This window comes from Orbicella franksi, chromosome 6 (assembly GCF_964199315.1).
Source record: "Orbicella franksi chromosome 6, jaOrbFran1.1, whole genome shotgun sequence".
NCBI classification, from domain to species: domain Eukaryota; kingdom Metazoa; phylum Cnidaria; class Anthozoa; order Scleractinia; family Merulinidae; genus Orbicella; species Orbicella franksi.
The window spans coordinates 681776-696943 of record NC_138150.1 but is presented as its reverse complement, the minus strand read 5'-3'; the positions used below and the strand labels follow the sequence as shown (position 1 = coordinate 696943).

Below are 15168 nucleotides of genomic sequence, written 5' to 3'. Positions count from 1 at the left end.
ACTTTAATTCACACTAAATGTAGCTATATTACTTTTAAAAGAAATTATTATGGTCTTCGGCAACCATTTCATCTTTCATACACAATTGCAAGAACGCCGGCCAAGGTCGGACAATGGTAGCATATATTAAAACAAGCGCATTTAGTGCGTGTCCGATTTAGCTGTAGAAATAAATATTGCAAATTATCAAACAGGGGGATCATGACAGACCAGGATATGGACCGAAACACCACCTTTAACAACAGCCTCTTAATTTAGTTTCCTTATGACATCACAGATCTGCTCTTAATTGCCAATCGTGATGCTATTGCCTTGGAAATTACGGCTTCGCGATGGTTTATAAAAAGCTTTTTCATCCTAACCGATATTCATTACGAAACTTAACCATGAAAGCTTTTAATTTGTTATTCCAATTTTTTTTTCATGACAACATATTGATGGTTGTCAAGGTACTTAAGCTTTTCTTTCAGAAAAAGACAAAGAGCTCGAAACGCCGCAACGCTGTTCGATTGAATGCTTTTTTTTGAAAGGAATGATAGAAAACAAAAACCTTATAATGAACGGCTTTAATAAATGGCACATAATTATAACGGAGCTCCGGCGACCATTCTCGCCAAGCGGAGCACCATACTCATAGGAACCCGTGAGTTGCTTTCCTAATGGTCATCATGGCTAGCGGTACTGTATACGCACGACGATAACGACGACGTCGTCGCACAAAATGGCGGCCAAACTCCAGCTAATAGGCTGCCTTGGTTAACAGCGTACATCTTTGATATTGTTCATTCATGTTAAAGCCAATTGACACCTGTCAAGATAAGGTATCTGCTGACGAGTGTCCCGTTACCATATCAGCTCATTGAAGTCACGTGTTTGTTGAAGTTGACAGCTGCAGAGGTACTGGTTTGCAATTGGATCGCACGCTCAAACCAGGTTAATTCAATGAAATCAGGAGCTCAGCTTTTAGGCTTGGCTAAATCTATACATTGGTCTTCCATAGTGGTCGGTGATGAAGATTTCGTTTCGTCACCCTTTCTCAGCAGATTTTTTAAGTTCGCCACGAAAAAAGTTTACTGCACATTTGCCATACATACCTTAGCTAGTTGCATGGTTTTGATTCCCTAAGAACAGGTTTCATAATAATGACGATAACATTCCTTCGCTACAAAGTGGTCGTCAGAGGGCAAGCCAACTGAAGATTCCCTCACATTGCACTCAGACTGCCCCCTCTCACCTTAAAGGTTGGATGTGCTAATTTGCCTTATTTGGTGAAAATGGTTCATTTCCTTGCAAGGTTCGGAACTTTGATAAGACTGTTTGCTTTCGGGTGAGCTCTCTACTGAGAATTTATTGGAATATCAGGATTGTGGCAGCAAAACATTTGCAGGAAAATTCCAGTGCCGGCTCTTCTATTATTACAAACCATCTGAAGTGATGCGAAGGTGAAATCGGGATGGGTAATAAAATTCTGCGGTTATATCGTATAATGAAATTCATTTTCATTTAATGTTCTTATTGACTACGTAGCATAAAAAGTAACCATTTACAGGAAACAAACATTTTGTAAGCACATTTTCCACTTGGATATTTCGGTTGGAAATTTTGGACTACCTTTCAAGACGTTTCGCCTTACCATTTACATTTTGACCGAAATTTCCGGAATTTTCCGTTAAATGATAAACGACCAAAGAGACAGCAAAGGAAACGTATAAGTAGATAAAATATGTTCTAATACTTCTTGTCAAAGCGGTCATAAAGAGTGGCTTTTCAACCTTCTACAAAATTAACTAATATTAAAATCAATTTTTAAATAAGTTCCATTAACAATAAGAAATTCCCCTGGAAGAATTACCAATCTTTTAAAACATGGACACGGCGTACGCTACCAATCTTACTTCCATTATAGGTCTGTATAGCGTACAAAATGTCTCTTTTAATTAGGGCCTGCTCGTTCAATAAATGCTCAGTGGCGTGTCCAGCAATATTGAGCGTCGCGAAGAACAAATCTGCGATAGCGACGTTCACGAGAAAGAGATGTGCCAAGGTACGCATTGTTTTGTTCGAGACAATGGTTAAGACGATCAAAAGATTGCCGAGGAAAGCGATTGAAAGTGCGACTCAACGGCCGTGAAAATTGGGTGAAGCGTTTCTTGTAGGGAAAGAAGCGAGATGACATCCATGGGAGGCATCTCCGGAACGAGCTGTCCAAGACAGGAGACGTTTCCTGGCGGGGCGGAGCAGTTTGGTTTTGTACCAGAATCATTGTACATCTTTTCTTGAAAACGGGTCGGTTTTTCAGCTAGATAATGACAGTTCTTTGTAAGATCCCCGAAAAGTTTTGCTTGCTTTGTATGATCACAAACTGCTGAAAAACTCTTAACGAACAATTTCAGCCCTTAGCAATTAATGAAGAAGCGCTGTCGAGTAAGTGAGATGTAAATATTTGTTACTTTTAATCTACTGTACAAAGGGAAAGCTTTTTAAATATTTAGAATGGCAAAATCTGCATATCAATACCAAAGACTTTACTTTTACTTTTGAACCAAATGAGAAAATGCTTATTAAAAATTGGTGGTAGACCTGACAACCCACGAAATTCATACTTTTCATTTCAGAAATAAAAATAAAAATAAAGAAATTGAAGGTGTTTGTGAAAATTTGGTTATGTTCAACTTGTACAAAGAATTCTTTGCAAGGACTTTGTCTTAGATTTTTCAGCCATTCTTGCCATATACCTGGTATGATTGTTCAGCAAAGAATAACTTCGACTCATTCTCAAAACAAAAGAATTTTATGAAATTGTGAAAAATAATAAAGTGCGAGAAAAACTCGGACGATAATTTGAGGGAAATGATTTCACTCGCATTTTACAAAACTAGGGTTATGGATATGATGATTTGATGAAATTAACACTGTTGAGCTTTATTGTGAACAGTTCAACAGTCGTACACAGGTAACATTAACTGCCTGAGGATTATTATTTCCAAAATAACTCAGTCACAGAGGTTCTAAAGCGGCCAGCGTCCACACTACGCCGGAAAAATTTGAAAACGTAGCTTTATTTCTACCGTCCACACTAATCCGTGACAAAAACGGAGCTTTCCCGAAACGCTCTTCAAACCAGAGGACTGTGAAAACGTCGGGTTTTCCTTTTCGTGTGGACGATTTTGAAAACGGAGCTTTTCAGAAACGATGGCGTCACGATAATCACGTGATTTCCCTAAACGAGTTTTCCTCAAACGCAAATCCAAAATGACCCGTGATTATGGGGTTTTCAAATTCCTCCAGCGTAGTGTGGACGGAAAAAATTTGATGTGTTTTCTGAGTGAAACCTCCGTTTTCAAATTCTTTCGGCGTAGTGTGGACAGGACCTAAATCTCTGGCAAGTAAGGCGAAACCGCATTTGGCGTACGTTTTGCGCCTGCATCTTTAATTTCTTGCTCGTATTTTCAAATTGGCCTCGCTCTTCGCGCTCGTCCGAGTTTGAAAATACTCGCGCGATTGCTCCCTGAATTGTACTCCACTCGGTCCGATTACTATTACAAAGTATAAATTTATTGTGACCTTTTCAGACAAAGCAGTCGAACTAAAAATTACAAAAATCGACCTTTCACTGAATTATATTTTTACGTGGTTCAAAACACTATACCGTGGTAGAATTCTAAGAGAAGCCTCACAATGATGTTTTACTACAAAAAGAAAAACTCCAGAGGTGATAACTGCTACAAGAATGATTAAAATGCGACAGGATTGAAACGAATTATGCCAAACCAGCCTGAAAATTTATTTTACGCTTTTTTTTTTTTTTAAAGATGTGCAAGCGGTGTCATTTTTTTAAATCCATGTTTGAGGCCAAAATTATTCAAAAGTAATGTAGTTATTTCTGAACAATTCATGTTGATATAACCCCAAAACTCTTTTGCTCGGTTTCGGAAACGAATAAACAAAATTATATTTTTGAAAGGCGCCAAACCGAAAATCCAATTACATTTAATTCATTAGGATGCAAGCAATATTTTTGACAGTATGCCCGCAAACAGACAGGTGAGCTTCACACCTTTCCAGTTTCTAACCTCAAATCTGGAAATTGCAGTTTTAACGAAGGACGTTAATGCAAATATCCTGTTAATTGGCATACATTAATTTAATTCAAAGATTCAGTGTGTGCGGAGTGCGTTAGAGTAAAACAGCTGTCTCGTCAGACCCCAGTGTGGCAGGGAGCGCAGAGTTTGATGGTTTGGTAGTAACCGTTTTCTGAGTGCAACTGGCCCACAATTCCACGCGCATCAGCAAACGGGGGTGGCCTGGCACGAGGAAGTGAAAAGTGAACTCTCGGAAGAAGAATGATTTTCGCATGCTCTGTCTTTGCGAAAAGATTCATGGAACTGTAAAAGGGACAACGATTTCCTGAAGATATCTATATCTCTTATACTCTGGGCACCAAAGGTTTTTTCTTACTCGGCCTGCGGAGGGTTGGTTAGGGTCGACAAGAGACCGACGACACCATCAGTGGAAACTTTGCATGATAAGTAAAAATTTGAGTCTGATCACTGGTTAGGGATATTTTGGATTAAGGTACGAGTATAGGACAATTTCTCGCTATACAACCATTCTTGTTCCTAGATCCCTCGTAATTCCCTGTCGCTGACTAATAGAAGAGTAGAGTTGGAAACTAGACTGGCGCATTAGGCCAATCTTGTTCGTTATAATCTTGCGCCTGCGCTAAGTTTCAAACCCAGTTCTCGTTCTTGAGCTGGTACCTCGAATGGAAAGTTCCCGTCATTCAATCTGGGTTTTCGCACTTATTTGCCGGCGCGAGCGTTTGCTAAACTGGCCTTCGATTCGTGACAAAAGATATGTGTAAACCAACGCAATAAAAGAAACATAACAGCCATTTATTATACAGTCATAAAAAAGGTCGGCATAATCGAAATTAGCCCACAGTCAAGTACAATTGTGAGCAGACCGATGTATACATGCTTGTTCCTTGTCTAGTTTTTCAAACCAAATTATAAGTCACTTTCAACTTCAGAAGCACTTGGGAGATTGGACTCTAGCCTTACATGCTAGGTTATATGGGAACGCTTAGAAAAGGCGTCAACATCAGCATGTTATTTCCTTCTGGTTTGACTATCGACTATCAAAAAGAAAGTGATCTTTATTGTGGTGAACACTGATCAAATCAAAATCGTGTTCTGACGCCCGGTCTGAGCACAATCCCAGGGGTACATGCGCCACTAGGTTTCTGGAGGAATCTATAGAATAACTTACTCTGTACTTAATTGCTGTTCAAAAATTTCCAATTTAAAAAAAACCACTGTTAAACAACTTCTAGAAGAACACTGGCGTCTGGTTGACGGCCCATGAAGAGAGAGTTAAAAGAAGCTTTTGAAACACAAGGTGCACTAAATCAAATTGTGGTCTTCTCCATAAATAACCCAGTCCTAACTTATAGCTGTAATGAAGACAACTGTACAAAGTTCACAACTTGATTAAAACAATTCTGCACTTCCACGTGTATGGAACGGTGGAGTATCAACGATCTAAAATCTGCCTCCTCTCCAGCCCCGACCGCGCCCTCGACTGCGCCCTCCTTGTCGGAATCCCCGTCCTCGGCTCCCGTCAGGCATGGTTTGTCCCTTGACGACGCCATTGGAGGCTCCAGCACGCCGGCCAGGAGGGGTGTATACTGTGACTGTGCTCCCCTTGGGCTTTTTGGGTGATTTCGTCTCGGGTGGAAGGTCGAATTTAATCGGCGTGATACCGGCGCGTTTTCGCCTGTGGAAAAATAACGAGACAAAAAGAAGGATTTCATTTCATCACTTATTGAGAATTAGTCAAGATTTAAGTCACAAGGGCAAAGATAGCAGACTTAAAAGTGAAACCGAAGAGACCTTGGTCTATAGGAAAAAATAGCCTACCCCAGGCTCTCGGTTCGTTTTGTCCCTTGATCGTCCCAGCCAATCAAGAGCCTGGAAACTGACTAGTGAAGAAAGGACACTGAGAGATCGTTTTGTCAAAACTACACTATGGGGATTGGAGTTTACTTTCACTTTCTTTGCAGTAAAAACAGTTGTAATCAGATATAAAACAGTTTTTAGTTTAATGTTTAATGTATTCATCAACATGTAAAAACACTTACATTAATGATAACGTCAGACATTTAAATTCACAGAATTCAGATTACTAATAATGAACATCATCAATCAATCAAACAGTTCCTTGACCGCCAAAGAACGATCTAGGTAAAATAAGAGGCCAATCTTGACCTAGAGAAGAGGCAACAGTCAGGTGCTTAACACTATTAAGCTTTAACTTACAGTGTAACACCTCTTTCTGTCAAGATTATTAGCTAAGAGTGACCGAAATTTGATATCGCCAAGTTAAATTATCATAACTAAGTACTATTATTTTGAGTGGACACTAAAAACGAGGCCAATATTTCTCTACTCTTTGTCGATCAAGCCTGACTAAATCAGTAATGGTAAATAGTCGATCAAAGTACAATCGTAGAATGTTATGTAGGGTTCTGTAATTTTTTACATGCAAATTAAGAAGTATCATCAAACATAGCAATGTATCAAGACTGTTTGTTTTCTTTTGGCCCTTAGGTCCCGAAGATAAGGTTAACCTTAAAAAAATAACTTAGTCATACTATGAAAACTTCGGAGTTCTATTCACAATTTGTCTTCGTACACTGAATAAAGAAACTTCACCGAATATTACACAAAACTTTTGAACACTATTTACAATTTGTCTTCGAGCTCTTCTGAGTAAAGAAACTGGCTTCACCGATTGGAAATTGGAAACTACACTTCAAAAAACGTCTGAATAAAGAAACTGGCTTCACCAATCGGAAATTACACTACATAAAACTATTGAACACTATTTACAATTTGTCTTCAAATTCTGAAGAATATGGCGTGTTGTTCTTGGAAGAAGATGACTCAATTATTCCACGAACATGTCGGAATGTTTGGCTGGTTGAAGCAGGCGTCATCTTCTCGCGGATATCCAGAAGTCGTTCTTCAAGAGGTATCACATCCAAATTAAATTCCAACTTTTTGGCCATCTTTAGCGCCTCCTGGCCGAACTTTTCAGCCTCCTCGTATTTTTCCAGGCGGTAGTTGAAGTCTACTTCCGCAATCAAACGCTGAATCTTGGCGCCTTGAACCTCCCTCTGACTATAATAATCGCTCTGCAGAGTTTCCAAACTCTTTTTGGCCTCTTCAATGCTCCTTACAGAAATGCTCTTCCTTCGGGATGCACTCGATTCACACCGAAGATCTATCAACGCCATCTTGCAAACTGCAAAGTGTTGCTTACGCACATAAATTTGCTCATGATCTAGCCTGCAACACAGGTCGATACAGCGTTGCATCAACTCCTTAGCTTTCTCTTTGGCTTTAAAAAAAGCGGGTTCATTTCTCGAGCCAGTCAGGAGCGAAGCAAAGTCTCTCTGCCAGCTTCCTTCCTCGTACAGAAAAATGGCGACAGCCAAACAAGGTGGAAAGCCAGACGCGACCTTCTTGGCGATCTTCAAGCACTCTTCTGCATTTCCTAACATTTTCCTTCGGCGGTAGGTTCCAGCCATGTAACACTTTGACAGTACTTCCAATAGAAGTCGAACTGAACCGCTCGTCTGCGCAATCTCGCTGGCCACCCTATTTATCATCTCTTCTGATCGTTCCAGCTCTTTCTTAATACTTAGCACAACGCTTTTTTCAAGACTGATGATAATTCTGCGAGTCACATCACCGGCTGCTTCTTCTAAAAGCTTTTCCGCAGCACGTTCGAATTCATTCCAGTCGCCATCGTCGCGTAGAGGATGCAAAGGAGTAATACAGGAGCGATACACTTGCAGCGCTTGTTGGAAGCTGCTACTCTCGCTCTCCAATGCAATTTCGTTTAGCGTACACGAATTTCTCGCATCCTCGTCAGTGGTTGGTGTGGTAGATCGGCTTGAATCATTGCGTTGTAATCTCTTCAGACGGCTGCGATCACTTCGCTTCCGCCTTCGACTTTCACTTGCTTCCAGCCGATCGCAATGCTCTTTTACTTTTACATGGCGACTCGCTTTCAGACGCTTGCTCGACGGTGCTACTGGCCCTCGTACCACAGTGTGATCGCCGCAAATTATTATCCCAGAGTTTTTGGAGATATTTACTACATAGTGACTGCAACATTGCGTGCCCGAACAACTAGGCACTTTAGTCATGGCTGCTAGAAGGCAAGATAGCACGTCAAAACAGTAAAGGTTTCGGCGAAGCGACCTCCAACAGCCAAGACGTAAACAAACAGATCGAAAATCGGTCGAGCATGAAAACTGTCACATCATGTGATGAAAGGGAAAATTCCCGATTGTCAGTTTACAAAATTCCCTTCGTGTTCAGAAGCAAGTGTTTTACTATAGTATTATTGTATGACTATCAGAGGCAAAAAGCAAGAGGAATTGTCATGAGAAAAAGCACATCTAAGTTTGAAAATCTTTCTTCTGTACAAAATAAGTTTCGAAATCTACTCCATTTTCATCGCCATTTTTGAAAACAGATATAGAAATATTACCCTTTGCTCCTCGAATTTATTAATCTTTACTGAGCAATTCACTTTTTAATTTAAAACTAAACCAACAAACTAGAAAATGTATTAAATTATTCCAATTAGAGACGTTTTTGAGAAGTATTATAAAATAAAAACTAGCGAAATGACAAAAGGACAACGTTTCGCCGTCCTTAAGACAACATTATGTCAAGCATTTTCAGCGATAAAACGTAGTTACAGTATAAAATAGCTAGCTCGCCTACTTTATAGAAACATTTATGAATCACCTTCAAAGATTTAAAAAACTTTTGCTCACGTTTGGTAGATCTTCTTCTCGTTTCGTTTAGACAATCGCATGTGCAGGGTGAATTCTGACTGCGGTCAAAAACCCTTCAGAAGGTAGGCGGGCAGGCATCAAATGTATCCCAATAGTATTACCTTACACGGAATAAACAGACTTACTTTTCATCTACCAGCGTATTTTTCTCCTCTTTAGGGGATGTTAGTATTGATGTTTGTGTCTTCGCCTGCAAATTAACAGGAGTAACATTAGTTATATACATGTAAATATTGATGTTTGGATCAGACTTTTACATGACTAGACTATCTAGACAAACTAAGACTATTCCAACAAACGCAAACAAGGGGTAAATACAAGAGAAATACACCTATAGGATTTAAACTCAGGTAAACACTTCTTACTAAGTTACACTTACCGGAGGTTTCCACGATAACGTAACAGAACACTTAAAGGAAGGTGGATTATGAAACAAGTCCTGAAAAAAGAACAGGAAATCATTACTCGCACAACAACATCATGATCATGATCAACAACAACAACAACAACAACAACAACAACAACAACAGCAACAAAAACAAAAGAACAGGAAATCATTACTCGCACAACAACATCATCATCAACAACAACAACAACAACAACAAAACAACAACAGCAACAACAACAACAGCAACAACAACAACAGCAACAACAACAAAAACAACAAACACAACAAGTAAGATAAATAAGGGCTGGACACCGGGAAAATTGACCAGCTGTGTGGATGATTTGGCCTGCCTGGTTTGACTCATCTAGATGAAGGTTTTTCTTATTCGCCATTTCCACATCTCCCATGATACACCTTGTTTGCCCCCCCCTTCCCCAAAAATTTTGCACAAGCATTGTCTTCAGTTTCTGTTGGGATGACTGTAATACCCAGGAGAAATGGGAAACAAAGGTTATGCAGGATTTTGGGGTGCAAACAAAGTGTATTATGGGGGATGTGGAAATAGCGAATAATGAATTTCAGTTAAAAAGGTTCTGCATGCCTGTGAAAACCAGTTGACCTGTTGAAAACGTTACTGAAACTGCTGTAGGGGAGACAAGATTTTCTTCCGAAAATATCTTGCCTACCTCTTACTGAGGCAGGTACCGAAAACGCAGCATTTTTATATATTTTTATGTCTGATACAATTGATTGTAAATCTGTTACTTATTCATTGTGTTTTTTTGACCAACCTTGATGACGGCATTTATATTTGAAGTCGTCCTGAGGGCTACAATTTTAATTTTATTTTCCTCTTCCTGAAGGGCAGGGCCTGTCTTGCCTTGTAGAGACAATCTCAGCTGTTTTATGTACACTTGACAACCTTGAGCAAAGTATTGAAGCCTGTGAAAAAAAGTAATCCTATAATCAATAGCACGGTTTGAGATGAATGCTGCAAAACTAAGGTCCAAAATGAAGACAGAACCTGTCATGTCATGTATATGAGAAATTATAATCCATCAAATGTTTTTGGTCACACAGGATTGGTCTAAATGCGTCACATGACTGAATATGCCCCAGCTAAAACTGGGGAATATCCGAATGATATTCCTCAATTTTCAAAACTGCATGTGTTTTGAAAAATATTTGATGGATAATAAACACAATAGCCTCCATTTGGTGCTAAAAATATGCTATGCTAAGATATGGAAGCTTTTATTTTTTCATGTGAACTACGTGAGCAATGGAAGGCACAAGCATTCAATCTGAAGCAACAAGTGATAACCCTTCACCATGACTGGCTTCCGAGTTTAAAAGAGTAACACTTAACTGTGCAAGTTTTAAAAACAACATGACAAGGAGATTGTGCAATATGAATTGTTCATGGCTTCAAGTAAAACTTTACCTTAGTCTGAAATCTTTTAGACGTTCTGCTGCGCTTGCATCTATTAAAAACTCTGGGTTCTGAAAGAAAAGGATGTGCACATCAGTTTCTTTCCACACAATGTTAGAAAAAAAAAAGAATTCTTCATCATGAGGAAATTGCAGTCTAGGATACAATATAACACCACAGGAAATAAAAACAAAATGTTAATCTCCTTTACAGCAGTCATTGATCCTAATTCTTTCATTACATTTTCACTGATGTGCCTTAGGAGAATTTGGCCTCACAAGTAAGTTATGCCACTTTCCTTGAAACCATCAAGACCTTAGTTCTCATGGCTTGAATTCTCCACTTGCCATAAGAAGTCAGGAAGAAATCATTACACATACAGTACACATGCTCTGTGTACCTTTTTTGCTAGTTGGTGAAATGCAAGAATAAGACACTCTACGTAGGAAAACTGAAGCTTTGGTTCAGAGTTTTCTTCAGTACTTTTCTCCTCTTCTTCACCTGGAGGCAATGGCATGTATTCCTGAGGAAAAAGTTATAAAATGCAGACAATTAAACAAAGTCCACTAAATTGATTCATGACTGTATCTTACAAGTCCTTCAGTTTTCTTTGTTTAGACCAAAGCTATTCTCAGAGATAGACTTCCGTTACATATTGGTAACACACACTTGCCAACAGCCAGAAAAAAAAAATGCCATGTAACATGGCATGTTGACAGTTTTACCAACATAAACCTCACCAACAGTAAGTTGTAGATAGGTTCTATAGCTGTCTTGACATTTTCATCAGTCAGACCATGAGGTGACATTTCAGCACATAATTTCAACATCTCTAGCTTGACGTCTTCACCATCTGATGCAGCCAGCTCATTCAGCTTTGGTAGAATACTCTCTACTATGTAGGCAAAGAATGCTTGGGCAGATGCTCCTTTCTGTGAAGAAACAAAATGACTGTCTGTTTAAAAGTTTTCACTTGGGGACAAGGTTCAACATAGGTGCCTCCAAGCCCAATTAATTAGTCTAAATAGTCTATGGGTGCTGGAATGGAACAACAACAACAACAAAAAACCAGGTGTTGTGCACACTTATCTCCACATAACTTGGGGAGACCTTTTTTAGTTTTCCAGTTTCTTTTACATCTTCCTGCCACTTTAGTTTACCTTTTATTCTTATGTTTTTGTAACATTCTTTTGTATGGCAAATAAAAAAAGGAAAAAAGAAAAAACCATCATTGCATGACTCTAAAATGTACGTGTCTACCCCAACCAAGTGTAATGATCATTCTAATAATATTAACTTGTACATACTAGTCAAAGATGTTGAAAAAAAAATATTTATGAGTCCTCTTACCACAAAATATGGGATGGCTTGTCTGGCACATGAAATGAATCTATCAATTACATCAGCATCACTGGGCTGAAAGATACAATACCAAAAGAATGCTATTTATGATGACAAACCTAAATGGATTAGTGCAACTTACTGTAAAACAAGTGTGACTTGAGACCAAGACAATATCTGTAAGTTGATGGTGTTATCCATTCTTTCTGTATGGACTGCATGATAATGTGATAATGTATAAAAGGAAAAATTAGATATGGATCACTAGACTGGTATTTAAAGTCTTGGTAGCATATATCGAAACTGCTGATTAAAAAAAAAATGCCAAAATAATTTTGGTTTAGTTATGTAGGGAAGTGAATTCTAAGTAAGCTCTTTTGGAGCTCAAGCTTCAAAGCAGAATTATGGATTATGAGAGTCTCAAAATAATGTGCCTGCACATTTTTTTTAGCAATGATTGTATTTTTCAATCTATCCCCCATCAAGTGGTACCTGAAATACTTGGTTTAGCTCTGCTTGTTCTGCCACTATGTCTGCAAGTTCTTGGTGAGCACTAGCCATGACTTTCAGTGATGACAGGATTGTCATAAATGTACGAAACTCTTCTCCAGTAACATCTGCCATGGCCTACAGTGTACATCAAAAATTTCAACACTTTAGAACAGGGACAAAAAACAAGACAAACAGTACAGCACATAAGTGAAGACTTGATGAGAACTGTGGTCTCAGAATCAATAAATGTTTTAAACACCATGGCCAGAACAACAAGACATCACAGTTGTTTACCATTTACATGGGTAAATGGTAATCAACCCATGTGTCATGTTGTCTGTCATTTTATTAGCCGAGAGATTATCATCCCTGACCACAACCTTGTATGTAAAAACCTTTAACATATACCATGAGGTCATGTTCCATCTAAATAAAAAAACCCCTTTACATCAGCCTAAAGATCACAGCTTACATGTTGGTATAGAGGCCACTTGGATCAGCACTAACACAAATGTCTGGTTTCTGTAGCAAGAAGTGACTGTGAGTAGTTCTGATGTGTCCCTGGCAAGCTTTTCTCCCCTCCCTGGAATTTACACAACTAGGTGAAAAGAGGCACTGTGAGAGGAAAGCTCCTTGCTTAAGACCACAACACAATGATACCAGTCAGAGTTTGAATCCAGACCACCTCAACCCGGAGTCTAGCACACTAACCATGAGGCCACTGCCATGGCTGTTACATGTCACGTTTGACATCCAGAAAAAGGACAAGTTTCACTGCAAGTATCACTCTTTCTCTGTATTCTTTGGCACATCAAGCTATGCCCCTCTTCATCCATGAGTATAAACGATAAGCAGAATTTGCTGGCATAAACTTACATGTTACATAGTTCTAAAAAGCAAAATCCCATTCAGTAGGGAGGGGAGAGTAAATGATGCAGAAACTGGTATATAACACTTAACTTGCCTTTTTAATTTCTTCAACAAGGTATTCTTCTGTTTCAGGTGACGGATGTAATACCTTCTTGCCATATTCTTCCACAGCACCACTTAAAAACTTGATAGCACTTTCTCTGGAAACTTCTTCTCCACTCAGAATTTGTGAAAATAGTCCTCCAATAGTTCCTGAAGAATTAATTAAACACAAGGGAACTATTATGGTGCTCAGCTTCTCTAAGCATTTTTTTGGATTTTGTCCAATATATAAACTTTATATATTAACTTATATTTTATATCATTTACTTTGGAGTCTCTGGCAAAAAAATGCATGAGTGAGTGAGATTTTACTTAACGCTGTTTTCATAAAATATCCAGACATACATGTATATCTACCTTTATCAACTGGCCAATATAGTAGTAAGTATTTAATAGTTTACCTTTTGGCTCCATTTTAAACAGTGATGTGAGTGCATTTCTGACAATTGTTAACTCAGTAGGATCCTCTGGAAAAGATATATGGTCAAAAATTAAATATGTGTCCTTATACATTAAATTTTATAGAATTTAAATTAGAAAAATTAACATTTTCAGTCATCGTAAAGTTTATATAATGGCCAAAAATAATAAAATTGTTCCATAAATAATCCTCCCAAGTCTCTTTTCAACTAACTGCAATTCATAGCAAATATTGCTTTAAACCTTGCAATTGTATACATGTAAGTACCTGATTGTAACAGTTGTGTGAGTACATCAGCAATTCTTGGTAGATGTTCTGGTGTGTCCTTACAGAGATCTGGTAAGCCTTTTATGGCTTGTCGTCTAATCTGTGATATACATAACAAAAAACGTCATCAGCTAACATGAGCAGATTTCCATTTGCAACTCACAGGACATGTTAGGGTGCAACTGCAAAACACCTCACAATAGACCAATTTTGATATATTAAAATTCAGCCTATTAAACACAAGAGACCTCAGCATGAGGCTCTGGGGAATAAACCCCACAAACTCTGTAGTTATTCCCCAGAGCCTCGTACTGAAGTCTATTGTTTTGGGCTGAAATTTAATATATCAAAATTGGTCTATTCCTGATCACCTTATTGGAAAGTCTTACAAGAATAAGGAACAAAACAATAGACACTACTGGCATTAATTTTAACAAGATGAAAATAAGTCATGACAATATTTCACTTACTCAGATGTACATCTTCATCCATTCATAGAACAAAAATTTTTTAGTAAGCTTATCTCTGAGACTTACCATGTTATCTTCATCTTCACATAAGTCTAACATGGCATCAATAGCATTTTCTTGTAACTTGGGGAAGAACTTGAAGAACCTTGTTATAAACTGTGATGCCAGTCGTTTTTCTGCCTGTGATCCCTTTACAGCAGCCAAAATCAACAAAAAAGCACCCTCTTGCTGTCAAAAACAAGAGTTGGGAATAATTACGTTCATTATAGGTTTGCATAAAATGAAAATAAACGGTTTGACTTCACTTCCACGTGATAGAATCGGCGCCATACTAATTTGATTGGAAATATTTTCAAGTTCACCTCTCCTGCTTTCTCGTTAGCATCTGCAAGGATTCCAAACTGCTTGTAAAGTTCTTCAACACCTGCCATGTTTAGAAAAGGTGTAGAAGAGGGAGAAACAGGGCTGAACAACTACTTTCGGCAGTTCAGTTCGGTAATGAAATGA

At 38.5% G+C, this 15168-nt stretch overlaps 2 protein-coding genes across 2 annotated transcripts; both read right to left on the bottom strand.

The window, feature by feature from the left end:
- Positions 1-4874: 4874 nt before the first annotated feature.
- LOC145489541 (apoptosis inhibitor 5-like) lies at positions 4875-15147 on the bottom strand. Its single transcript, XM_081468524.1, has 14 exons — positions 15024-15147; positions 14728-14889; positions 14192-14291; positions 13905-13970; positions 13496-13653; positions 12532-12666; positions 12049-12114; positions 11439-11630; positions 11099-11221; positions 10711-10769; positions 10058-10208; positions 9258-9317; positions 9004-9068; positions 4875-5778 (listed from the first exon to the last, which is right to left on the bottom strand). Exons 1-14 carry the CDS (start codon positions 15090-15092, stop codon positions 5544-5546), a joined length of 1641 nt encoding a protein of 546 aa, XP_081324650.1. The 5' UTR covers positions 15093-15147; the 3' UTR covers positions 4875-5543.
- On the bottom strand, positions 5773-8486 carry LOC145489542 (uncharacterized). The gene has a single exon (XM_081468525.1). The coding sequence runs from the start codon at positions 8216-8218 to the stop codon at positions 6890-6892; it is 1329 nt and encodes a 442-aa protein (XP_081324651.1). The 5' UTR covers positions 8219-8486; the 3' UTR covers positions 5773-6889.
- Positions 15148-15168: the final 21 nt, after the last annotated feature.